Source organism: Candoia aspera, chromosome 2 (assembly GCF_035149785.1).
Source record: "Candoia aspera isolate rCanAsp1 chromosome 2, rCanAsp1.hap2, whole genome shotgun sequence".
Classification (NCBI taxonomy): Eukaryota; Metazoa; Chordata; class Lepidosauria; order Squamata; family Boidae; genus Candoia; species Candoia aspera.
Window position 1 is genome coordinate 123,395,565 of NC_086154.1, and position 27,204 is coordinate 123,422,768.

Genomic DNA, 27,204 nt, shown 5'->3' on the forward strand with positions numbered 1-27,204 from the left:
CCAGATAGTATTCATGACTATTATTGCAGAGTATGCACACAACCCCAGCATCATGCTAACTTGGGTGGGGGGGACGTGGGGAGGGATTATTCATTACAAACAGTTGTGCTTCAAGTCCAGGTCTGGAATGCCCTACCTAAACTGTAATTAGAACAGCCCTGGTGACTTCACTTCTTCTATACATTAATAGCAGCTCCTCAGTCCAAGCCAGGCCCGTCATCTGATGAATCCCAACAGCTGTACATGCGGCCGGCTGCCCATCTTCCCCCAGCCCCCAACCTCCTCCCCTTTGGTATTGCAGGGCTGATATTTGAACATGCTTAGCTCCGCCAAGCCTTTGGAAGACAACTCCAACAGCTCTCGGTGCTCCTTGTCGGAGGCCATTTGGTCCAGAACCAGCAGTAGCCCCTGTTGCTAGCTGTACACTTTCCAGCCATGTCTGAAGCCAAGGCTTTCAAAGTCCGGGTGACTTTTGCTATTATTCTGATAGGTGTTGCTTTGATGTTTACGGCAGTGGTGACGGATCACTGGGCTGTGCTGAGTCCCAAAGTGGAGGAATACAACACTACCTGTGAGGCAGCTCACTTTGGGTTATGGCGGATCTGTATAAAACGGATCTTCATGGAAGAAAACAAGATGGACAAGGAACAGGGTTGTGGGCCAATAAGCCTGCCAGGAGGTACGTTGCTCTGATCCCTATGTAAGCACCTTGGCAGACTTGCTTTAGAACTGTAGAGGGCATGCAATTTGGCCATGACTTTTATTTTCAGATTAACCCCCTGGTCTATTTGTTCTCATTTCTTTGAGGTTCTGTCCTTCTGGGCAGATATTATATGGCTATTTACTACCATGCTCACTGGTTGTTCTGTTTAGCAGGAAAAATGCAATAAAAGGAAACCAGAAAGAACGGGCATATAAGATTACTGGCATACAACTTCAAGAATATGAATGTGATTAAGTGCAAAGAAAGGTACTGGTAAAATATCTCCACCTTTCTCATGTATTTGATAAAGGTTTGCACAGATCCTATACACTTAAAAGTGTAGATTGGCAAGGATCATGTTTGAACCATATTGGGTATGATACATGGATTCTGTTCTGATTATTTGCAAGGGTCTTTATGCCAGAAATAGAGCTCACTCTCAACCTACTCATTTGTACATTTATATCGCCAGTTTGGCCTCAGAAAAAAAATTTGGGGCAAGAGATCGAGGTCTTTTCCATTCCACTAGACTGGAACAGTGGTGTCAAGGCAAAGGCTACTGGAGTATTATTTCTGCATTGGGAACATGATAGTCTAATTAGGTGGGGTAACCATAGCATGCTGTGAAAAAAGAACTATGGAATTGTCTAGATATTTGGGGATCGGGTGGCCAGTTACATAACAAAGCAAAAAACAAAAAATCCTCAGCAAAAAAATGAGACAAGGCAGAATTCTATACAATGTGCATGTCCAAATGTATACACAGAGCTATAATTTTAGACTAATTGCAATTACTGAAATGGAGATATGATAATTTAACCATAATGGGGAAGGCGGTGACCAACTGACCTGTAAACCTGTAGACCTACTCAATCTCTTGCCCAAGTGCAGAGAGTTGATGGAAACTTCCAAGGGCCTGCTCTCTTTCTTGGGGTCCTTGGCCATTTAACCAGATTTACAGAGGACTCTTCAGAACAGATAACTCTCTTCAGTAAAATAAGACACAGGGCAGCCATATTTCCAGAATGAATGAGGCAAGACAGGGAGGGGGCATTTGCAAATGGACAGGGAGTCCGATGGCAAGGAACAAAATTCCTATTCCTTTCAGGGCCCAGCCCCCCACTGGGCAGTGTGAGACCGTTGCCTCCAGCTGGGTTTTCTGTCTTGCAATAGCTGAGACCCTTGCCTCCAGTTCCAGCCCTTCATAAAGCTCTGCTCCTGCCAGAGGACCCCTAGCACCCATTTCCTGCTGTCACAAACATTACAGAGGGGAAGGAGTCCTGGTGACTCCCTAGAACTTCCAGCAGGACCAGCATCTTGCTAGGATGAGTCTTCCTTCAGACAGATGCATTGGATAGGAGTTCCAAAGAACAGCATCTGCTAGGCAACCCAAGCACTGGACACATCTCTGGTGCTGCACCCTCCCAGGTGGCCACTCAGGCTGCCATGTCCTGTCCTGAGGGAGGAGGTCTCAGAGGGAAGTAGTGATGGATGAGATCACCCAGGTTGCTTTCACATTTTTGGGAAGGGAAGGGAAGGGAAGGGCCAGCTGAACATCTTGTGCTATCCCTGGTTCTTTTAATAGTTGTGGAGAAAATCTGATATCTGAGAGACTGCTTATCTCCAACTGGCTCTGCCCAACCAGTATGTTCCAGCAGAGGGGGTGTGCTCCAGGTCCCCTCCATTAAACATTGCCATCTTGTGGGACCTAGGAAGCCCGCCTTCTCTGTTGCAGCCCCCACCCTCTGGAACAGACTGCGCCCTCCCTCCTGGGATTCCAGAAAGCCTTGAAAACCTGTCTTTGGTCCCAGGCCTAGGCCTTGATGTTTATTATTTGTTCAATGGCCCCTGTTTTGTTTTGTTGTTTTTGCTGTCCATTAGATTATTTTACTCTGGGCTGTCTGGGTGATTCAATGTTTTTAGCTGTTTTTATGTTTTCCCTAGTTTTGTACACTGCCCAGAGTCCATTGGAACTGGGCGGCCAATAAATTTAAGAATAAGAATAAGAATAAGTGTCAGGTGCACTTTCCTTCACTTTACAATTTGCTGTACCTGCCCAAACTCCTTCAAGTAAAAAAAAATAATACTGGGATGCTGCCTTCTTTTTTTATCTGGAATTATCCAGCATTGTGCTCAATAACATGACAATGTTGATGCAGGCCTCTATTTCTCCTAGGTCATGTGATCTGTGTTCCTTTTAAAACTAAGCAATGCCTTGTGTGGGAAGCTATAGCAAAAAGCCCAACAAGGAAAACTCTGGTAGAACATGCAGACTTGCTCTCCCCCTTCCAAAACTACCATATCCAATGTTTTCCTTGGTCCCAACATGCTTTGTTGTTTATTCGTTCAGTCGCTTCCGACTCTTTGTGACTTCATGGACCAGCCCACGCCAGAGCTTCCTGTTGGTCATCAACACCCCCAGCTCCCCCAGGGACGAGTCCGTCACCTCTAGAATATCATCCATCCATCTTGCCCTTGGTCGGCCCCTCTTCCTTTTGCCTTCCACTCTCCCTAGCATCAGCATCTTCTCCAGGGTGTCCTGTCTTCTCATTATGTGGCCAAAGTATTTCAGTTTTGCCTTGAATATCATTCCCTCCAGTGAGCAGTCTGGCTTTATTTCCTAGGTGCAGTAGACTTTGATAGATCACATGCTGTTTTGTTTTCTTAAAAAAAATTAAAGGTTTGCATGGCTTTAGGTGGTAAATGCATTTGATGAAAACTTGTACATAAAATGATGCCATGGACAACGAGCATAATGTACAGATCTGATACATTTCACTTCGGAAAGTTATGACATTTGCTTTGTAAAGTTGTTGCTATAATAGTAGTTCCCAAGAAAGCACTAGGCTTCAGGAAAACACCACCACCACCAAGGGCTCCCAACAGCTGCCAATTTAATGAGACCCCCCTTCCCACCCTTTTTCCTCCTGCTGTTGCTGCATCATGTCAGCATTATGCATTCCTCTTATTTTCAAGAAAAAAAAACTCTTGCATTGGTCACCTTCATCACCTATCTTCATATGTCAGGCACCAGAACCATTTTCTCCTCCTTTGGGAATAAAATTCTACCAACAAGTGATTGCAAGGATGTGTAATAGTATGTGGGAAAGACCTTGGGAGATGGGGCAAAGAGATGCTGCCTAGGGAATAGTCAGATAAGAGGGCGCATAGCCCACAGCTGCATAATGGATGGAGAAAGAGTCTCAGAAGGGTCCCTCCCTAGTTTCTCAGGCTGTAAAGGAGATGGTGGGAGAATTGTACTTTCAGACTTGCAAGATTCTGTTAATGTAGCTTTACAATAAGGTAGAATTAGCTTCTCTGGTTGTTTCCTGTCTGGTCTACCTATTAAGGCTGAGAGGATGTGACTTCATACCTTAGTCCATCACAAGGCTGCTATTTTTCCCATTAAGGGAAATTGCCTTTTCTGAACATGCTAGCCTCAACAGAAGTCAGGGCATATTCTGATTATCTTCATCCTGACCTCGACACTTAGGTCCACATCCAACCATCTCCAGCACGCCCCACCACCACCACCATAAACTACCACTTTTGCAGTGTGAACCTCTTCCTTCTCTCTCTCCTAGTGGACCTCACTAATTACTATAGTCTTTGCAGATCCCTCAGCATCTTTGTCCTACTAGTGATGCCTTTAGAGCTGATTTTGAATTCCTGGTCCACAGCCAACCTCTCTGCCCTCAGTCTCTACCTTTCATCTGGGGCCAGCTTTGTATGACCTTGCAGTTAAGTAAACATGGTGCATTGCATTGCATTGCATTGCATTGTGCAGACAGCCGGGGGAACTGCAACCATATGAGACTGGTCCAGAGATCTTTGCCCAGGCAAGGCAATAGCTATAGCACTCCTCCTGGAGGCCTCAGAGAAAATAAAAAGAATAAAAACAGTAAAAAGTGTGTTTGTACAAAGCCTCTTGTGGGCAGAGGTAGCAGAAAACCCACAGCAGCTCCAATACCAATGGACCTACCAACACACAAAACTGACAGAACCTGGTTTGCTTTCTCGACCATCTGTGCAGCACGGGGCTTGCGCCCTTTCAAAAAACAGGCCCATACTATAAATATATGTTGAGAAGAAGCCTGAAGTGCAGATGCCTCTGCAGAAGTTGGTGTTTAGTTTCTCCAGAAGCTCAAGCCATGGAGAGCAAGGCCCAGTTGCCCAAGGAGCCTCAGGGGACTAAGAGGAGCTGGCAGGACCCAAGCCCTGACTACTTCAGCAGTCAACTGGTCAGTGAAGCAAGCCATCACATCTACAGCAAAAACTGGGTTGGGGGAAGAGGGAAAACACAATTTTAAAACTGGAAACTTCGGACAGTTGCAGATATAGGCTGGGGAAGAGTAATCACCATCAGTTTATGGCAGAAAGGAGGGGTATATGCTTGTGTTGTGGTGAGGGGCAAGTGAGGAAAAGGCCTTAGCCTAACAGAAGATGGTCTAGTTCTCTTCTCATTGTCTTTACTGTCCAACAGTCAGGTTCCAGGTTTACTCTGGTCGTTTATTGATTGATTTGATTTGATTTGATTTGATTTGATTTGATTTGATTTGATTTGATTTGATTTGATTTGATTTCTATAGCCACCCATCTCAGCAAGTGACTCTGGGTGGCTTACAACAATAAAACTATAAAACAATTAAAACATGTGGGTAATTTCTGCAGCCCTGCTTGAGACTGAACTGATGAGGTCTGCTTTGCTGGTACTCCTACCAGTATCAAAGTATCTGGCTTGAAGAGATTACCCCACGCTACTTCCTCCCTCAGTTGTAAAGCTCAAAGGAGTAATAAGTAACCTTGAGAAAGGACCCAAGAAATTAACTAATGTATTATTTCCCAGGACCTGAAGGAGGATCACTGTGTATTCTCATAGGTCAGAATGGAAAGTGACAGTCCAAACCCTGGGGACTTGTTGCCTGTGGCACCCACTCTCCAATCTTTCAGGCTTCCTCACTTGCCTGGGAATTCACAAGTCTATTACTCAGTTGCCTGTACAGGATTCTTTATACAGGACCGAATGATGTTTTGGTTATTTATTGTGATTAATAATATTAATATTGAGTTGAAACGCATAACATAGCTTTCAGATCTCAAGCAACTGAAAGCTCTATTCACACTACTGAAATTATTAGTTACATGGAAAAGGAGAGGTGGCTGCAGGAAAAGATGTTTTGTCAAAGCCGAGCAAACAAATTGAATGGCAATGGCTAGAGCTGAATGAAGCTATAAATCAAGGTGGAGACAGCGATTTCACTGTGGCCCAATCATCTAGTAATGAGAACCAGAAACACAACCTCTGAAGAGTTTTAAAAACAAGCACCTGGGTACCTGGAATTCTGTGACAGCCTGTGTGGCCAGGGGCTGGAACATTGTAATTGTTTTTCAACACAGCTTGGAGAGAACCACAGGAGTTCCTATTTATCGTCAAGAGCGTTGCCTTTTCCCATTCCAAGTGCCTGTGATTATCAAGAGAAAGCTAGTCTAAAGACAAATTGAATGCTTGCCATTTGTTAGCAGGAAAGCGAGCAGATGATTGCAAAGCTTTCAGCCCTTTAATTTAATTTTGCAAAGCACTAAGTGTCTTGAGAGCACTATAAAAATAATAAAATATAATTGCCGTGAGTAACAAATTACAGGATCTGCCATTCTGAAGAAATGTGAGAATTTCTGAGAGTCTCGGATGACAGGAAGCCGAGAAAAACATCCAGTGCTGTTATTTACAACCCATTTTACTAAAATCCCAAGAATGCCCATCAAATCGCTCTCTAAGTATGCTCATTGACCCTGCCCCCCCACCCCCCACCCCCAAGCAAGCCGATCTTTGTTGGGGACCATCAATTCCAGTCACGCGGGTCACACTTAACTCACCGTCTCTATAATTGCCTCTTTGTTTACTGAGCAGATTTGAAAGGCAACGGAGGGCCGTGAATCTCTTCTCTCAGTCCCCTCTGTGCAGGTACACGCTGGCATCCATCAAAGGCAGCACATACACTTGAGCTGCACTGTTATGAATCTGCTTTATTAAGACAGCTGTGATTTATGAGCTTTAAATTTATCCAACCATGTGATATGGAAGTAGATCAGTGGGATCACCCAACAAGGATGCTTAACATAGAATGTGTACACACACAGAAGTTTTGATGGACGGATGGACAGACAGACAGATGATAGATAGCCCTTCAAGGCAGGCCAGGTCAGGAAGTGAACAAGACAAGTATTGTCAGGTATCATAACAGAATTTTGAAAGCCTGACAGGGTGTCCCTCTGGCCCCTTTTATACCATACAGAATCAACATGGGGTTGTTTTGAGTCTCTTTTTCCGGGTCCCTCCTTTCTTAGGGCTGAGGTGTTGTTTACTATCTCCTTTAATGTATCTTAACAGTTCCCCTAATGGCTCTTGTATTCCTTTGCCAACAGCATCTCTGCCACCCTGTAGTCTACACAGTTAGATAGACAATCCACCCCACCTATGAAAACAGGGAGGAAGCCATTCCTCTTCCCACTGCAGAACCTCTTGTGACTCTTTAATCGTCTCCTAGTGGGGAGGGGTACTCCAGCTAATGGGGAGTTACGGTGGCATGCAATGAACAGAAGATGAGTGAGCAGAAGCCTGAGTGTGCAACTTAGAATGTTCTCCACATTTTCCAGCTAATGCATGTTGTCCTTGTTCTTGTTAAGGCATGCTATAGAGGCAACCTGGCAATAAGTGAGCAAGCCAAAGGCAGGTAGATACATTGATATGCGTTTTAGTGGCACATCAGTATGCATTGTAACATGAAATAGGATATCAGGTAAGAAGAAAATAAGCTTTTTAAAAATAGAGTAAGTATTAAATAATCATTAAGGGGCAATGCAATGGATATTTACAATTTTGCCAGTGCGTTGTCCTATACTTTCCAGGTCAAAAAATAATTCCAAGTCAACCAGTTAACAAATATCCCTTCTTTATTTCCTTTTCAATCAATCCATACTTATTAAAAAATAAATCCCCTTGACAGTAAGATACTCTTTGTTGTGAACTTACTCATATGGAAAGTGTGATTGTGCTTTCCAAGGAGAAACCTTAGATTGCAAAAAAAATGATTTTCCCTAAATCCAAATAACATAAATGGGATTAAATTTCATTTATCTGAACATGGTCTCAGTATTCATGATCACATGCCTTCAGTCTCCCTTGGAGAGCAGAATTGCTTAACTTCCAGCATCCCTAAAGCATAAAAAATTATAATAATTGCAACAAAAAATGTTGCGACACAAAAAAATCAAAATCAAATAATTGATTGATGGTCCCAGACCAATAAAGCACAAGAACAAATTTTAAAATACATAAAAACCAGTGCTGAAACAACTAATTATGAGAAGAGAATACAAACCAGCTTGGTTGTCCAGTCCTACAGAAGAAAGATTGTAATTTCTTGATCAGAGGGACAGCTAGAATTTAGGAGTGACAGATGCAATATGCAGTATAACAATACATGGATTACTGACTTAACCTCTATATCTGAGCAGGCACAGCTACGATTGTTGAATGGGAGGCTAGTATATTTGCCTATAGTCCCCATAATAGGTAGTACACTAATTCAAGCCAAGGTAAAAAATCTCCTATGTGGAGTATGCAGCAGGTTACAGAGGTAGCTAGGAATTATCCACAGAGAACCTGCAAGTACACCGTAATAAGGATGAATGATTTTGGCCCTGTCATTTTGTGGATCTAAAACCCAAATCCTCTAAGTTTGATTAAGGCTTTATCTAGGCCAAGTGATGAGATCGCCAGGAGTGAAAGGCCATAATATGTCAGATCAGAATCTCTCCAGATCAGAAAATCTATCTAGTTGAGTGAGATGACTCACCCCAAAGCATTGTTTCAGTCAAAATCTGTGATGGCAAAGTCTCAGATGGGCCCCAAGAGGAATGCTGTCAAGCTCTAGCCAAACAAGGGCATTTGAAGTTGAGCAAGGGACATGAAGTATGGCTTTCAGAAACCTAGATGGAACAGCTTCTAAAGTAGAGGCATCCTTATAAATACAAAGTTGCACACCATAGAACAAGTTTCAGAATCATTATTAATTTATTTTATTTATTTGTCAAGTTTGTCACCGCCAATCTCCTACCACCCGAGGGACTCTGGGAGGTTTACAATAAAGGTAGTCAATTAAAACAATAAGCATAAAATATAAATACAATATATAAAAATATAATTACCATTAATAAATAAATATAAAAATAAGAATAAAATCCAAGTGGCAGGAGGATCTAATTCAGTCCATGTGTGTGAGGAGCACTCTAAGATGCCAGCCATCCCCACATGGAGCTACTCCCCTCTCCACCCCAAGCCAGGTGGCAAAGCCAGGTCTTCAGGCTCCTCTGGAAGGCCAGGAGCGATGGGGCAAACCTCACCTCTGGGGGCAGCGTGTTCCACAGGGAGGGAGCTACTGCAGAGAAGGCCCACTTCCTGGACCCTGCCAGATGGAATTCTCTTACCAACAGGGTCCACAGCATGCCCTCTCTGCATGATCAGGTGGGACAGGTTGATGTAGTGGGGGTGAGGCGGTCCCTCAGGTAGCCTGGCACCATGCCATGTAGGGCTTTAAAGGTGATAACCAGCACCTTGAATTGGACCCGGAAGCAAACTGGTACCCAATGCAGCTCACATAGTAGGGGAGTTATATGTGCCGATCTAGGGGCACCAAAGATAACCTGCTCAGCTGCATTCTGGACCAGCTACAGCTTCCGGATACTCTTCAAGGGTATCCCCATGTAAAGCACAGTAGTCTATGTGGGAGGTGACCAGGACATGAGTGACCATTCAGAGGGACTCCAGATCCAGGAAGGGGCAGAGCTGGTGCACAACACGAAGCTGCGCAAAGGCCCTCCTGGCCACGGCTGCCACCTGCTCTTCGAGCAGGAGCCGTGAGTCCAGGAGGACCCCCAGATTACTCACTGGGTCTGTCTGGGGAAGTGCGACCCCATTCAGAACCAAAGGTGACAAGTCCCACATACGAAAGAGCCATTAACCCACTTTATGCAATTTCATTGCTGCAGGAATGTAGCAGTTTAAGATTGTGTTAGAAACTTTTTGAGCTTTAATAGAAAACTCACTCACTTGCAGCAGGTGAAGGTTGGAAGTGGATGCCTAGGTACTTGAAGTCCTTAACCTGATCAACTGGTCATTTGTCAATGTCCCATTTATAAGCACATTCTAAAGAAAACTAGGACCTTAGTTTTTGAGTAACTGATGATCAGAAAATCCCTAGAACAGTAGGACACTAAAACAAGTAGGCATCTACAAAGGCCCACTTATATTACAGATAAAATGGCTGCATCATCTGCATACAAGATAATTGAAATAAAATAGTGGGCAAGTGTTGGAGGGTGAAATTCTGGTTTAGAAAGGGCCACAATGATGTCATTTCTGTAGGCCTTGAACAATAAGGAGGTAAGAATAGAGCCCTGTTTGACTCCTCTGAGGATAGGGATATGGGTAGTTAAATCACCGTTACAATTGCCTGTAATCCGCATGGTAGTATTTTGATGTAACAAAATTATCAACATGAGAAGGCAACTATCAGTGGATTTTGGGCTAATTTCCTCCATAATCTCTCATGAGGAATTGGGTCAAAGGCTGCCCTTAAATCAATAAAAGCAAAAGGAAGAGTGCCTTTGATAAACCTGGCTTCTCCAGATTGTATCAATCTTTTGCTTTTTGCATCACAGACGGTGGAGCTTGGGAGTGAGGAGTTGCCTGCTGGTGGGAACTCCCATGTTGCTCCACTTCCAAGCTCTCGGCTCTCTACCCTCCCCAAATTTACCAAGCTACCATAGCATCCCACTGTGCTTGTCCTGGTCCTTTTAATTTAGGTCAAGAGGTAGCTTTGAAGTTCACCCCGACCACAGCCAGCTATTAATCACCCAGCACAAACTAAGGATGAGGACGAGGCCGAAGAGAGGGACATGAGGGGGCTGCTGATTTTTGTGCTCCCCCATTGCCAGTTGGAGGGAATATCTTCTCTGGAGATCTTTGTGTGAGATTTAACCCAGCCTCTGACTCAGATAACAAAACTCTTTCAGGAAAAGTCACAGACACTGATTGGTCAGTCTCCAGAGGAGGATTCAAATCCTCCAATCAGTGTGTGCGAACAACGTGCCAAAAAGCGTGTGAAGGAGAAGGCAACCCAATTAGCTGCAGAAGGAAATAGGCATAAAAGGCAGACGCATGAAGAGCAAGCCACCAGAGACAACCAATCCTTCGAGTTCGCAGTTCCAGCGGAAGAGTCCTTACCCACGTCAGAAACAGCGTCTGTAACCAGAGGGCAGGGCTGCAACTAGGGGGGGCAACCGTGGCATGCGCTCTGGGTGCCACACTGGTGGGGCACCAAAATGAGCGCTGGGGGGTGCCAAAATGGGCGCAGAATCCATGTTTGCCCCAGGTGACAAAGACCCTAGTTGCAGGCCTGCTGGAGGGGAATCAGTGCCAGTGTTTCCTATTGGAGGGAACTTGGAGCCTGCACCTGCTGCCTCTGAGGGTCTTCTCCTTGCAGAACCATGCAGCCTCAGTCTCACATCCAGCTTTGGACCTCTTCGCCGACTTGTGCGTGTTCCAAACGTGCTTCCAGCCTAGCTTTGAGTTTCCAGCCATGTCCAGAGTCTCCAGCCCAGTCTCATCATGCTTTAAGCCCTCAGCCTTGCTTCGAGTCTCCAGCTCAGCCTTGTCATGTTTCTAGCTCCGAGCCTTGTCCTAAGTCTCCAGTACAGCTTCGTCGTGCTTTCAACCTCCAGCCTTGCCTTGAATTTCCAGCCCACTTTTGCTGTGCTTTGGTTGCCCAACATTGCTCAGGAACTTCGCATCTGCCTTGTCATGAACAAGGCTTGCAACCTTACCTAGAAACTGTGGTCCAGTCCGATAGTGTGTCTATTCCTTCGCCTAGCCCAGGACCGCCAGTCCAGCCTTGTCATGTGCCTAGCTTCCAGTCCAGTCCAGTCCAATCCAGTATCTCCAGCTGAGTCTAGCCTTGCCTTGAGTTCTCAGCCTTGCTCCGAGTCTCCAGTTCAGAGTATCCAGCACAGCCTGAGTCACTGAGTCCAGTCCAGTCCTGCTGCTGGAACCAAGACATTTCAGTGGATCCAATTCGGCCTCGCCCAGCTTTCCAGTGCCAGCCTTGTTCGAGTGGCGTTACAGTTCATGGACATTCATTCCCAGTTCCAGCCATACCACATGCCCGAGCTTCTCCCAGCCTTCCAGCCTCTGTCAGTGAATCCTGCTCTGCTGTTTTACTATAGTCTCCTACTGCAACCTTGCTGGGTTCCTCATTGCTACCCAGTTGGTCTTGATTACAACCAGTCTACCTCTTGATCCTAAGGACTTATTTATTGTAAATAGTTATTGCAGGGTGAATCAAACATCTGGCACACCCTCAGTCCACCAGTGCGTTTATGTAAGGCTCTGACACAATTGTCTCAGTAACGACCTGACTCATGCATTCATGTAAAATGCAGATTTCAGATTTATTGTAGATGTGTACAAAATGGAAGCAAAAAGCCATGACTAAAAATTCCCATGCAAACTACCTAATTAAAACTACACAGGCAAGCCAGAACCCCCCTCCACATTCCTTCCCCCTTTCCACCAACAGTTCAGCATTCCAAGTCCAACCATCTCCTACTGATACGACCTTGAACACCATCTTTAGACGAAACAGTGCTCTTTCCCACTCTCAGCCAATCTCCCCCTCCCAGCCAATTCTTGACATGCATTGACTCTGATGGCAGAGAACACGATCAAACGATCAACCAGTTCTTTGATCGTGGGTTCTGACAATTTAATAAAGAGTATTTTTTTATATTAAATCTGCCTGGCCGCCTCATAGTCTGAACAGGACACTGTGCTTTCAGGGAGGTTGCTGTGAGACAGTCACAAGCTGTTGTGAAAATGATATTGAGGAATTTGAGGGGTGAAACATAGGCATCTGCAGGGTGGGTCAAGGTGGGGGGGTGAAACTTGTGTCATACTGTGATGCAACCCTTGTGATTTGCAGATTTGTGCCCAATGCTTTGTGACATCACCACACTTGTCTCATTATTTCTGTCATGTTTTGTGACATCATCATGCATGTCACTGTGGTTACCTGAGGAGGCCTATGGGGAGAGAACTGGTGTGTGGAAGGTCCCTAAGTGATGTCTCCACAGTAGCAATAATGGATGGAAGTTTGTGTTAATTTTATAATTAAAACTTGAACTGGTATTTCATGAGAATGTGGTGGCAGGTTTTCAGAAAGTGGCTTGTGTTTCAAGCTTGTACTGGACCCAAAGGACTGCTTGGGCCCTGACTTGAGCAAAGGAAACGGACCCACCATTTCTGACCTGTGCATTATGGTTTTTCTCAGTCGCATGTATTTTCCTTGAAAGCTCATCTCCTCAAAAAACATAGCTTCAAATATACATTAACTACATTAATTTCCCTTCTCTTAAGCATATATGTTTGCATAAAGTAGAGGTGACATTGCTATTCAAATCATTACAGTGTTTTAATAAGGTAAGCAAAGCATAAGGTCATGCCACAATTTGCCTTCATTTTTGCAGGCAAGCATGGGCTGAAATCCCAATAGCTCTTTCCAGCCTTTGTATGTCTGACCCCACTTGGTGATAAACCACCCTGTGTTCAGTGGAGTTTGCAGAGAGAAAAGCACTGTATGTTGCAGCCTTTAGGCTTATACAAGGCCAGTGCTCTGTTTACTCTCTGTCTCTCTCACACACACATACACAGCACTGCCATACCATATTACAAATCAAATTGAAAAGCAGCCTATTACGAGATGCAGGGCACTGCTGATTGAAAAAAAATATATAAACTGGCAGCTCTTGGTTTCACAGATCTAAGTTACATTCTTTGAATCCTGGCTATGATACTTTTCCTGTCCCTCAATGCTTTCCCTTGTCTGATAAGCCACATTCCACTGCTATATCATCATTAGCATTGTCATTAGATGAAGCCTGGAAGACACAGATGCTGCGTCTCCCAACAGCGTGGAGATGCTGCCTCCTGAGACAGCTCTCCCAAGACCTTCAGTTGCCTGCCTGTGGCAAAAGATAGGATGCTCCTCTTCCCACTTCAAATGCACCAGCAGCCAGAGCGCAGATGTAACTTCAGTGCTACCATGGGGATAGCAAGCTCCTGAGGTTGCAGACAAGTTCGAGGAGGAGGGGGAATGCAGTGCTGTGTTCTCTAACTCTAGCAGATCGGCCAGCCAGAGGGCCCAGAGGTAGGCTGACCATACATCCCATTTTGAACGGGACAGTCCCGTTTTTTTAACATTTCCAGACCATCCCATTATTTTAATAAAAACGTCCATTTTGTCCCATTTTCTTTAAAAACTTACTTAAAAATTTGAAAGTTCCCACGAACCTGTCAGAATGCAGTCTGACTTTGAATGGAAGGAGGGGGAGCTCAGCAGAAACAGCGGGAAAAAAGCCACAGAGCTCAACCTGGCAGGAAACCTAAAAAGGAAAAAAACAGGATCAGCTGATAGGCGGTGATCAAAGGGCAAGCCAATTGGCTCCTGCCTTGAAACGGCGGGAAGAAAAGAACATAAAAGCACAGCCAGAGGAGGAACAGCTTGTCAGGGACAACCGTTCAGCCCAGCCTTGCCTCTCACAAACGAAGGAATCCAAAGATTCCCAGCCTGAGAAAACCAGAGAAGTTCCTGCCTGCCGATCCAGCCCGTTGCCCAGCCCTGCCCCGTTTTGCCATCCCAATGTCCCATTTCTAACCCCATCCCGTTTTGCCATCCCAATGTCCCGTTTTTGTCTCAAGGAAATGTGATCAGCCTACCCAGAAGGAACAACAGGAGGGCTCCTCCTGATATCTTCCTCTGCTGACACCTTCTTCTTCGCTGGTGCTGTCTCCTCCTGCGGATGAAGTTGGCTGCCTAAGGTGGAACAATATGCTTTGTGTTCAGAAACCCAAATCCCCAGGTTGTTTTGCAATCAGTGCTGCTCTTCAGTTACTGTAGATCAGCTGAACCCCTGGAGATTAAATAAGGGATCATAAATCTGCTTAATATTGCATTAGCAAAATGTTTTCCAGCATCTTTCGAAATTTAAAACCGGAGTTGTATTCAGGAGCCTAAATTCGTATTTCATCCATAAAAATCAGTTGACAGGCTATTGGGGATGCAAAATACCCCAATGATGTGTGCTGTGTTTGAGTTAGTTGCTGCTGGTGCTTCAGCCTTCCTTATGGCATTTTTCCCAAGTTAAAACTTCAGTTGGCTTTGCCTGATTGACACACATTTAGAATGCGAACCTGGCATGATGCCGTACTGGAATAGACAGGATTATACAGTCATGGAGGATCAAGTGTTAATACTGCACAACAAGAGCCTCATGAAAGGCCCTTCAGAACTGCATAGAGAGGGTTTTGTTACCCTGTACCCTTCAAAAAGCTGAGCAACATATGAGATTTTAAAATAAGATAATAAATGAAATGAAATGAAATGAAAAAAATAAAATAAAATAAAATATCTGTCATGAGCACTGATGGTGAGCAGGAGGGGGGCCCTATACAGGGGGGAAAACGCATGCGTAGTAGTGAGGAATTGAGCAGTCATTCAAAGAGACACATAACAGATCCGCCTTGACTTTTGGGGTTTATCTGTCTGGGTTTTTCCCATGCTTCTTCAGTTTGTTAGGATTTTCTGTCTAATGTAGCAGTAATAAAACACTAGAGACTTATTCCTTGTCTCAGCGTGGTTCCTGCTTGTTAGGACAATATCAAATCAAATCAAATCAAACCAAATCAAATCAAATGATAAAATGATGGGGACAACTTTTAACTAACTGGGGGCAGGAGGGGTAAGTAGAAGTCCTAATTGTAAGGATTTTTTTTAATCCGTTCAATCATGTCCGATTCTCAGAGACTGCCTGGACAAGTCCCTGCAGTTTTCTTGGCAAGGTTTTTTGGAAGTGGTTTGCCCTTGCCTGCTTCCCAGGGCTCAGAGAGAGGGACTGGCCCAACTCACCCAGCTGGCTTTGTGCCTAAGGTGGGACTGGAACTCCCGGTCTCCCAGTTTCTAGACTGCTGCCTTAACCACTACACCAAACTGGCTCTCTAATTGTAAGGATAACTTTTCTTGAATATAATTCAAAGCTTTGGTTTTTATTAATAGTGGAGCTGAGAATAGCCAACCTCCTGATGATTTGTTGATTTGTTGGGGTAGTCATCTATTAGAGGTATATTAGTATTAATTGTGTAATTATTTGTAATTTTATATGAGAACATAAGCAGAGCCCTGCTGGATTGGACCCCTGGCCCATCTAGTCCAGCAGCCTGCTCTCACAGTGGCCAACCAGCTGCCCATGGAAGCCCATTAGTCTCCCAGCAGATGGCCTTCAGAGGCAGTCCCATCAAGGCTAATAGCCCTTGATCTCCATGTTGTCTATGAATTGGTCCAACCCTTTTTTGAAGCCAGCCAAGCTGGTATCCAGCACCACATCTCGTGGTAGCAAATTCCAAGTTTAATTACATGTTGTATAAAAAAAAATTCCTTTCGTCTGTCCTGATTCTTCCAAGATTCAATTTCCTTTGGATCTAGTATTTTGGGGAAAGGAAAATAGCTTCTCCTTGTCTACTTTATCCACGCCATGCATAACTTTGTACAGCTCAAAATTATATAGCCTTAGCAGAGTGACACATTTTCTTCTTTTCTTATGATTATGGATGTTGTGCTATTTTTCTGTATTATTTTCTTTTTCAGTATCTGAGCATGAGCTACTCTGTGTACATTATAGTGTTGACGGTCTTTGTTGCAATACATTTTTAATTTTAAAAAGTTCTAATTGTGGTGTTGGTAAACTACTCATTCTCACAGACCAATTATATCATATCAAGAGCTGCCAATTCTGCAAGTAAAAAATCTTGGCCAGTAGTCAAAGGCTGAGTCTGCACAGCCCTCTAAGGTCAAATGTCATCAGTTCAGTCTGGTAGCCACACCATGGCAGGATGTTGGGTAAAGCTGGGCAGTTGGATTCATTCAATAAATGAAGTTAAGCAAGGATGTGCTCTGTGATCCCAGCCTTGAATATGACCACTTTAGCTTTTGGGGAAAAAATAAAGACTGTCTATTTGGTTGAGTGGGAATACAATGTATAAAATAAAATACCAGTTGCAGTTATATTTGAAGTAAAGGTGTCATGGACAACCTGCCACTCTTCTGTTTCTTGTATTTTGCCAGAGGAGATATTTTCTGAACAATCATCTCCCTTCCTTAGAAAAGCCAGCTCCTCTCCCCAACCCACCTCCCATTAAAAGAGTCACCAAAATGTTCCTCTAGGCTGTGTGGTAGCAAGCACCCACCCTAAGTGTTCAACTCCCTCCATGACAGATTTAGATGATTAGTGGTTATTGTCTGTTTTTAATTTATTTCTGCACTTTTATTTAATTTCTTTTGGCCCAAAGCTTTAAGGAATAAAACTATCATCACTACTGCATGTTGAAAAATATGAAATAACACAATTTCCATAAATTGTATCAGCACAAACTGACTCTCCTTTGTTCTTGCAATGTTAATTCATAAAGAATTGCTTATGGAACAGTAGAACAGTAGACCAGAAATCTCCTTTGGTTTCTCTGCTGAACAGCTCAGTCGTGCATTTTCTGACATGTGGATGGGAGGTGATGATGTCTCCTAACCGAGAGAGGCACTATCCTTCTATTTAGAGGACGGGTCCTTGCAGGCATTTAAGGTTGCCCAGTTCTAATCACTCTGATATTAAAAATGAAACTATCTTCCTAACTGCAGGGTTGTCTTAAGTTTCTGCAAATTATAAAGCTCCAATTTTATTCTTTAACTAAACAGAATAAAATCTGTTTTATTCTGCCCTAAACAGAAATATGAGTCTGAAAAAATTAGTTGATGATGTAATAATTCATTATGCTATATCATTACCTACATCCTCTATGGCCCCCAAGCAGAGGAAAAGGAGGAAATGCAGCCCCCAGGATGAAAAAGTTAGTCCCAGCCAATTGCAATTTATTCAATAATCTGTAAGTAATCAAACCATGATTTAGCATGCTGGGTAAGAAGGAAGCCAGCTGATCAATTCCTGTCCAAAGCATATATTAATCTATGTATAACATGTGAAAAGCACTTGGGAATATTAGCAATATAAACATCATTTTAAAGGAAGTTTCAATTAATAGATAAAAACATCAGCTTTTATATCTTTGTCTTTAACTTCATAAATCAGCAAATCTTCTTTTTCGTACCCTGTGGTGCATTTGTGAAAATCAACATTTCTGCTAAATAGCCTGCAAAGACTGGGCATTAAGCTGAGGGCATCAAGACGGGGACATCAAGTCTTGTATGGCAAAAAACAAAAATTATTTAACAAGGTCATAGACTTGTTATATGCATCAGGTACAGAACAATAGTGCTAGGAGAATCTGCCAATTTTTTCCCTCTGTACTCTTGTTAATGGAATAGAAGTTCTGTCCTGGATAAAAGGTGACACACCTCTCTCAACAGGAAAGAGAAGTTCTGAAACAGGAAAGGGGAGGGAAAGAGAGGGAGATGACATCAGCAAGAGAAGGTGTTGGTCAAGTTCAATGACCTGTGTTAAGTCGCTCCAAGGAAATATCCCAGAAAAGCAAATCTGCAAAGACACAAAACTACTTATCTTGGCTTATGCAACAAAAGCAGTCCAAACAAACCATGATGCCAGCCAGAGTGAAAGCCTGATGGCAACATGGTAGCCAGAGTGATGTAGTGGTAAGGGGTCAGACTGGCACTGAAGAGTCCAGGTTCACCCCTACCCTCAGCCACAGCAGTTCACAAGATTGGAGGTCATCCATTCCAACGCATTGCTCTGTACAGGAGCCACCAGAGCATCTCTAACAGATGACCATCCACCCTCTTTTCGGATATCATCTTCAGCAAGGGACAACCCACAGTTCTTGTGGCAGCCTGTTCCACAGGCTGACAGTTCATACAGTCAGGAAGGTCCTCCTGACCTCTAGTTTGAAACTGCTTCCTTGCACTTTTGACCCCCTGCCAAAAAATCAGGAGGAGTCTGGTAGTACCATTTCCAGCTAACAAACTTTAGTAAAAGACATAAGCTTTCATGAGTTGCAACTCACTGCATCTGATGCACAGGGTGGCTAGACTGATGTAGGATTTAAATTGGGCTGAGGTGGGGGGGAGGGAGGGAGGGAGGGAGAGAGGGGAAGATAGGTTAGTTATGCAGATGCAGGTATCGTGTGAAACAGATTACAAGTACCTTATCAATTAACACTTGTAATCTGTTAAAATAAAATTGTGCTTGTTGGAGATTTTCTGAGATTGCCTGAAACCTTTTGATGTATGTGAGTTTGACAATTTCTCACTCAGTGACACTGTTAAAATCCCACTTTTCCAAAACAGTCACTCTGAGGTCTGCCATAGAGTGTCTGGAAGGTTGAAATGCTCTGATATTTCTTTGTCCTTGTTTCAAGTACTGATGTCACATTTTTGTCCATTAATTCTTTTATGCAAAGTTTGTCCTGTTTGTTCCATATAGACAGATTACTGGAAGATGATGGCATATATCTTATTAGAGGAAGAGCATATTAAGGTGCCTCTAATTTTGTGTGTGTGTGTGCTTGTTGGGGTCTGTGATGGTATTCTTGATGTAGATGTGGAGGCAAAGTAGACATATGGGTTTGTTCCAGGGTCTGGTTCTCATGTTAGCATCATTGTCCTGTTATTTCATGTTGCCTCAGAATCTGATTCAGATAGGGTGGTTGTCTGCAGGAAAGCATGGGCCTGCCACTCAGTGCATTATAAGTGCAGTGTCATTGACGGATATGGGATTTAGCTTATTAATAATGAGTTTGAGTGGTTTCAGCTGTGAGCTATAGGTGACAACCAATGGTATTCTGTTGTTCTGTTTCCATGGTTTGCCCTGGGAATTGATCTGGCTCTACTGATTTGTCTATTGATCTCATTGGGTGGGTAGTACAATCTCCTGAATGCCTGGTTTAGTGGTGTCAGTTGAGCATCTCTGTCAAGTGGGTCGGAACAATGAGGTTGTAAAGTAGAGTCTGGCTATAGATCTGGTGGTGTGTCCTGAGTGAAACCTGTTGATCTGTAATTGCCAAAATGCTTAGGTTAGTGCTGGCCATGTATTACATGCTGCAATCTTGTGGACATGGCTGGAAGATACAAGAAGTGAGAAATCTGTAAAAAAATAAATAAATAAAGGCTCCAGAAAAATTACTATGTTTTGTTCCATTGAAGGGGTGGGAGGATCCCACAGCTCTATGTCTGAATGTTTTTGTGGAATATATAAGGTCTCAGTTTCCTCCCACTTCATTGATAGAGTGAACATCTGAGAAAGGATGTGCAGAGTAGCTGCCTGTCATGGTGGTTTATTTGAAGGAAATAATTAATTTTGAGTAATGAAGTCAGCTTTTTAAAAGAAGAAAACAAAGCAGAAAACAAAAGAAACCTCTTTAAAATTGTAACGCCATATATTATTTTCTGCCATTTGTACCATTGATCCCAATGGGACTGAATTCTAAATAAAAATATCTAGGACTTCCCTGCATGCTTTCTGTATTCCTTGTCTGTTTCAGAATTCAACAGAAATCAAATGAATTGATTTGGACAAAAAAATGCAAGAATTAATTTTTTATTTTCTTCCTCTCCCCTCCTTTCTTTCAGAACACAACTGTTCCTATTTCACTCACTTTGTCTCAGGAGAAAGCACAGAGATATTTCAAGTATCAACACAACGAGGTAAGAAGAATTGGTAAGAAGGCAGTCTCTGCATCACAGCAGCAATCCATCTCATGGCAAAATATATCCAGTTCATCAGACTGGGACCCAGCTCCAAACAGAAATGGGATAGTAAAATGGGCTATGGAGGAAGATGTCCAAGGGTACAAATGAAAGAGATGAAGATTCATATGTCATACCTATGGAAAGATGAACCTGAAGTCAGCCCCATCAACTGTGGAGGAGTTGTCTGAGTTGTCTTTCTTATCCTGCTGCCCACCACTTGTGTTGGCACCAACACTTAGAATTCTGAGAATGGTAGCCTCCATACATCAGGGGGACACCAGCAGGGAAAACTTAGAGTACACTCACTTAAGAATCTGTTACTTGATAGGCTTTCTGGGTGGTGAAAATCCCAGACCTGAAGTTCCAATTATAATGAGAAACATTTCCATTTGTTCTGAGAGAAGATCACTTAAGGAATTCACCAAAGTTCTTCCTCTACACTCAGAATAACTGAGTGACAGCCAGTTCTTGCTGCTTTCAGCACAGGAGAGGAGTTGGTTTTCTCTCATTAAGAGGGCTCTTCCTAGCCTTTCATTAGTAAGTTGACTTTTACAGCCTTTTTCAGCAGTAGTGCTTGATGGCCCAATGCTTCCTTATGGCATTGTGAAGTTGAAATACCTTTATTGCAGTTGTACAATGAATGTGCTTTAACTACCTCTCTGGATTGATAATTTGTTTCTGGAGTGATACATTTTACACAGATAAACTTGCTATATGCACATTGTACAACATTGTTTTTAGTCCTAAGAATTATCCAGTAGAAGAGTCGTACGTTTTTAATACTGCTACTGCCCTGTCCTACTGCAGGAGTCTAGTTGGAAGTGATTAATTAATCAGCTCCTTGCAAGTGTTCTTTTGCAATGTAGGGCTGAATTATGAAAGGATGAGATTGAGAAGATGCATCCAAGCCCTGCCCTCAGCATCCCAGCCCAGAGTCCCTCCATTCGGAGGAAATGGGCAGTGACAAATGTGATCAATCAATCAATCAATCCCCATGTGCCTGGCCGACATGAAAGATCAAAGGGTTGGTCAGTGTGACAGCGGGCGGCAGTTCCAACCTTATCTGGAACTGAAACCCTGCTGGGACAGAACTCTGGAATACTTTGCAAGCACATTTTATTCTAGAATGTAGTGTGTGTTTTCTAAATCTCTTTCAAATCTTCATGTTGGATACACAAACAACTCTAATAAGGAGGTAGAAAAATTAGGGAGCAGCAGGATTTCTATGAGGTTTCTCTCCTCCTTAATTTAGCTATCATCTGTAGCAGATGACTCTAGAAATAAAACAGTAGATGACAGAATCACTTACCTTAGATTCATATTCATGAGGAAGAAGCGAACTATTATCCAACTGAATTTTGTATACTAAAACAATTTGTTTTATATTCTATGGACATTATCACCCTCATCCTTATTCACTGTATTATTTTGCCACACTTCAAGAATCTCCTTAAGATGTTTCAGGCCTTTGATTATTCACGTCTGTATATTCAATAGACTGCTAGCATTTATAAGCTTGCTACTATTGAAATGAGAGCCAATTTGGTGTAGTGGTTTAGGCATCAGGCTAGAAACTGGGAAACTCTGAGTTCTAGTCCTGCGTTAGGCACAAAGCCAGCTGGGTGACCTTGGGCCAGTCACTCTCTCAGCCTCAGGAAGCAGGCAAGGGCAAACCACTTCCAAAAAAACCTTGCCAAGAAAACTGCAGGGACTTGTCCTGGCCGTCTCCAGGAGAAGGCACAGACACACACTGTTGAAGTAATCCATTTGATCATAATGATCTGTTATTATTCACTTTAAAGGAAATCCTGAGAATGCATAGAAAAGGAAGGAAAGGAAGAAAACACACAAACCATCTCAAAAGCATTTTTTTTTAAAAATGCCCCAAAGTATCTTTAATATATATGTCATGCACCTCCAGATGCTTTCGTCCTGTTTCAATCATACCAAACAGATAACACTGCCTGATCAGTATACAGGAAGGCTGTAAAATGGGGAGCTCAGAAATCTTGCCCCTGTTCTCCTGCAGCTTTTCCCAAATGCTTTTCTCCTGACTGTGATTATGCCTAATACCAAAGTTCAGCTGAGTAAAAACTTTGAAGAAGAAAGCTGAAAAGGTAACCAGCAGACAGTTGAGTGGATAATGATCTCCACCTTTTTTGCCATTAAAAAAAAAGGTGGGATTTACCACCTCTCTCTTCTGCGTCAATGCAGCTAGGGCTGTGTTTCAGAATACACAGAGTCGTCCCTGCCATATCACATTTGTTTCTCAGAACAGAAATTCATATACGAAGACAAAAAAGGGCAGGAGATGAACGTAAACCCCATCTGCCCTTTTGCAGAAGCAAGCATGGGTCTTCTGGAGCTGATTATGATTTTTCCTGGGAAATCAGACAGGGAAGAAGGGAAGCTGATTACCTGCTGACCCAGGAACAATATAACTCCATTCACCTGTTCACTATCCCACCATCTACATTTCTAGTGCTGAATTGTTTCCTTGTCCCCCATCATGCACTGCACAGTTTGCTTACTTGCTCATATTTCTGAACCCCTTCCCTTCTGTGTGCCCAGAGGGAAACATTGCTCTTACAGCAGATAGTGCACAGGGGTGTCTACCAGTATGACAGCCAGGATGGTATGGCACTCATGAAAGCCAGGCAGAGCTTTGATCGCCTTGTTGTGGCCACCATCTTGACTTTTTGGGCTGAATTCTGCAGACACCCCTGAAGGGGCACCTGTAGCCTTCGAAAGCACTTGAAATCTTTGATAGCTGGTGGTAGGTTCTTGCTTTTGCTTGCATCCCCACAGAAACCACAGACCTGCTGCGATTGGGAGGTTTGTCTGTGACCTTTTCCTTTTTTCTTTTTTTTTGCCTCCCCAGAATACAGCATTTCTGCAGCTGCCATTGCCATCTTCAGTGTGGGCTTTTCCATCATTGGAACCATTTGTGTCCTCTTATCCTTCCGGAAGAAGATGGATTACCTGCTGAGGCCAGCTGCCATGTTCTATATATTTTCAGGTGGGGAGGTAGAATAGGGATGTCAGCTTTACTGCATTGTTCAAACTTAGGCAGAATGGGAAGAATGGCGGTGGTGGAAGGCCAAAATGACAGAGAGAAAGTTGGTGGTGGTGGAAAGAGCTTTGCCAATCCAGGAAATAATTACTTCCTACCTGGGAGAGAGTCCATTTCATCACAATCCTCCCTCCTTTTACGACAGGTGTCCACAGGCTTATTTACATGTGTAAATAGCCCTTCTCATCTCATGAGAGTTTTGTGGCTGGATAAGTTCCTGGTACCTTCAGGATAAGCTGACATTCCAGGCAGTATGGGGCTGGTTTGGCTTCTCTTTTGCAGGAAAAACAAAGTCATGGTATTTCTGTGATCTTCTCTTTACCTAAGAATATCTGAGAAGTAGTAGTGGGAAAAACCGTAAGGCTGCGTGAAGCAGCAATCCTTCATCAGTTTCCTAAAGAGGCTTCCTAGCCTTTACCTTCCTGCCACCTTCAGCTTCTTCCTTCAAGAACTATGGTTCCTGTTGCTCCTTTTCACATGAAGAAATTCCCCCTGCTTTAAATTCAAGGATGGGTGCCTTTCTAGGGCTTCAAGCACCTTTGGCATGTTGAGGTCATGCAAGGGACTCTCCCATAAAAATGGCATGATGTGTGCTCACCAAAAGGATGCTCTAGGCCCAGCTGGTCATGAAACACCCATTTCCCAGAAAGTGAGCAAATGAGGTTGCTCCCTCTCTCACCTTCTGGCTCCCCCTGAGACGTTCTGTGCCATCCCAGCCCTCCTCTGCCTAGTGCTGAACAAAGCACTCATTTGTGGCACTCATTCATTTTGATTTCCAAAGAATGCCATTGGGATCCATATGGACCCCTGAGGCATGCTTGGTAATAAGATGGATGCAGGAGGCTAGTCCTTTGCTTTCCAGCACACCCCTGCCACTTTCTTTTCTTTTGCAAGGTCCAGGAAAACAGGTGGGGCTGGGAGCCTGAGAGACCCTACTGCACTTTAGTCCCCAGAGGCACCTGATTGCCCGTTCCTTAACTGATGAGCTGTGATAGATGCCGGATCACCTTTCAATAGTAGTTAGGGCCCTTCCCTTCCACCTTCACTGTAGCTATCTACACACACATGTTCATCTGTTGCTCATGTGGTGTGTCAGATTCCAAGAGGAAAGGTACTTCCAAGGGCAGGTGGGCACTAGCAGTTCCTTCAACCAGATCTCACCTTTTCCTGGGATCATGCTGCCACTGCAGAGGGCAACAGTGCAATCCAGTGGAAAGATGTGGGATTGAAGGGGTTGTCGACAGGCACTGCGCAAATGCTTCTTCTCCCTTTTTTGCCTTTGAGTGCCAAGTGCTGCTCATTTGCTGAGTAGAGCCACTGAGAGCTACTAGCCATGGTAGTTGAGGGCTCCCTAAAAATGGCTCTGAGTACTAGTTGCTGGGAAACAAGTGTGGGGGAAGAGGATTCCTTGTACGCCTTGGTATGGAAGAGGATGCTGGATGAAACAGGCCTTTGGTCTAATCCAGCAGTCTAGGAATGTCTAGCAGTTGCCCTGGAATTCAGTTCAGCAAAAAATTGAGAAGCAGCAGGTCAATAGTCCTGACCTCTTTTCCCCTGCTCACTGCTTCCTTTTCCCATCTCCCCAGGCCTGTGCATCATCATATCTGTGGAAGTTATGAGGCAATCAGTCAAAAAGATGGTTGCCAGCGATGAGACAGACTGGATAGAGTACCACTACTCCTGGTCCTTTGCCTGTGCCTGTGCCTCTTTCGTCTTGCTATTCCTCTGTGGAGTGGCGCTCCTGCTGATCTCCTTGCCTCGCATGCCACAGAACCCGTGGGAGACTTGTATGGATGCTGAGCCAGAGCATTAAGTCTTGCCAGTTCAAGTTGCCACTTAAGCCATATCATCTCTCCTGCTCCCCAAAGGTCAGCTATATATAGAGAGAGATTATCATGGACCTTCAGGAGTTGGTGTCGGAACACTGAACCATTTTTGGATAATGCCTACTGAGAGAATCGGCTAGGAGTCGAATGCAAAACCCTGAGATAAAAGAAGTGATTAAGATTATTGGTTTTGACAAGATGTACAAAGACTTGGCTTGATAATGCTGCTAGATTATAACAGCCCGGAAGAGTTTGGATTAAATTTAACTGAATGGAAATACAAACTTAAGAAAAAGAGAAATTTTGACTAAGTAGGAGTTGTGGCCACTCTTTTAGGGACAAACAACTTGATGCCCTCCTGATGTTTTGGGCTATGGCTCCCATTACTCCTTCACGATTGGCCATATCAACGGGCCCAGAGGACATGTAACCCAAAACATCTGGTGGACCCCTGCCCCATTTGATTAGCACTAGGAACGACAAAGCAAAAAAACCTTGAATCATATTTTGTCCAGGTAGAAAATTTTTCTCCATCTGTAAATAAACTTACCACCAATTTGGGGGAACTCATAATGTTATTAAGCACATTACAACAATAGTTTATAAAAAAGGATTTTGAATAACATGAAGAAAGGAGAGTCTTCCAAGACATATTGTGAACACATTGCTGCTTAGAGTCAACACTGATGATTTTTATTATACTTCTTATATGTCAGCTAGTAATTTGTTGAGTTGGTATGATAGGGAAATGGCAGAGACAAGGAAATTGAATTTTAAAAAAAATCAAATTATACAGAAGGAAGCCTGCAAGGGATTTGCTCCAAGCATCAGCTCATATTTTTAACTAGTCTTCCCCAGTCTGCCACTGTCCAGATGCGTTTGACCACAATTCCCAGCTGATCCCTGGCTTTGCTGGTGGTGAATTACTAATGGTGGCAGATTGGGGGATGCTAATCTACATCTTCAAGGATTCTAGAACAACAACAGTCACATTCCACAAACAGCAAACACGCTTTTACCAGAGAGAATAAACAGAAGTTTTCCAGCAGGAGAAAAATACAGCATGTACTTTTTAGAATTTAATAGCATTTGCAGCATGGATAGGATTTGTAGAGGGTGAGGAGCCATTAAACCGGTTTGAGTGCAGGAGGTAGCAAGTTCTAAATGCTTCAGGTCAGGTGGCAGAAGAGTACCTGTCCCAGAATCTCCAAAAACTAGAGGTCCATGAACCAAAGGAATAGCAAGACAAGGACTGAATTATAGACACCTGACCCAGAAAGCAAGTGCCAGAAGATGAGTTTTCTATTCTCAAAAATAAAATAGTGGTTGCTTTTGTAACAAGTTTGAAATGAATAATTTAACAGCCAACCCATGTAATATGGATTCAGTCTGCAGCATAAAAATCACTAAACAAACTATAATAAAACAGATAGCATTATGATAATATTATGCAGCATTTTTAATATCAATGAATAGCACAGTATATAAAAATCTCAATTGGACACAGTATTTGAGGTGGGTTCTGACCAAAATGAAATAAAGTGGAACAATTACTTCCTGTGATTTGGAAATTATACTTCTGTTGATGCAGCCTAAAATTGCATTTGCCTTTATTGCAGCCACGTCACACTGCTGGCTCATATTCAGTTTGAAACCAACTATGGTTGAGATCTTCTTCACAGGTATCATTACCAATGCTAATATCCCCCATTCAGTAGTTGTGTATATGGTTTTTGTTTCCTAAACTAAGAATTGTGTTTGTTTTCCTTACAGTGAGCTGCT

At 43.4% G+C, this 27,204-nt stretch overlaps 1 protein-coding gene across 1 annotated transcript; it reads left to right on the plus strand.

The window, feature by feature from the left end:
• Positions 1–395: 395 nt before the first annotated feature.
• CACNG1 (calcium voltage-gated channel auxiliary subunit gamma 1) lies at positions 396–27,204 on the plus strand. The gene is made up of 4 exons (XM_063293482.1): positions 396–679; positions 20,404–20,478; positions 23,405–23,542; positions 25,183–27,204. The coding sequence occupies exons 1-4, from the start codon at positions 436–438 to the stop codon at positions 25,407–25,409; spliced, it is 684 nt and encodes a 227-aa protein (XP_063149552.1). The 5' UTR covers positions 396–435; the 3' UTR covers positions 25,410–27,204.

Excerpts from the sequence above, each read along its gene's own strand:
- CACNG1 (XM_063293482.1), top strand. The coding sequence starts at position 436 with ATGTCTGAAGCCAAGGCTTTCAAAGTCCGGGTGACTTTTGCTATTATT. Across the intron at positions 680-20,403 it reads GCCAATAAGCCTGCCAGGAG|AACACAACTGTTCCTATTTC; the intron begins GTACGTTGCTCT and ends CCTTTCTTTCAG. Across the intron at positions 23,543-25,182 it reads CATGTTCTATATATTTTCAG|GCCTGTGCATCATCATATCT; the intron begins GTGGGGAGGTAG and ends CCATCTCCCCAG.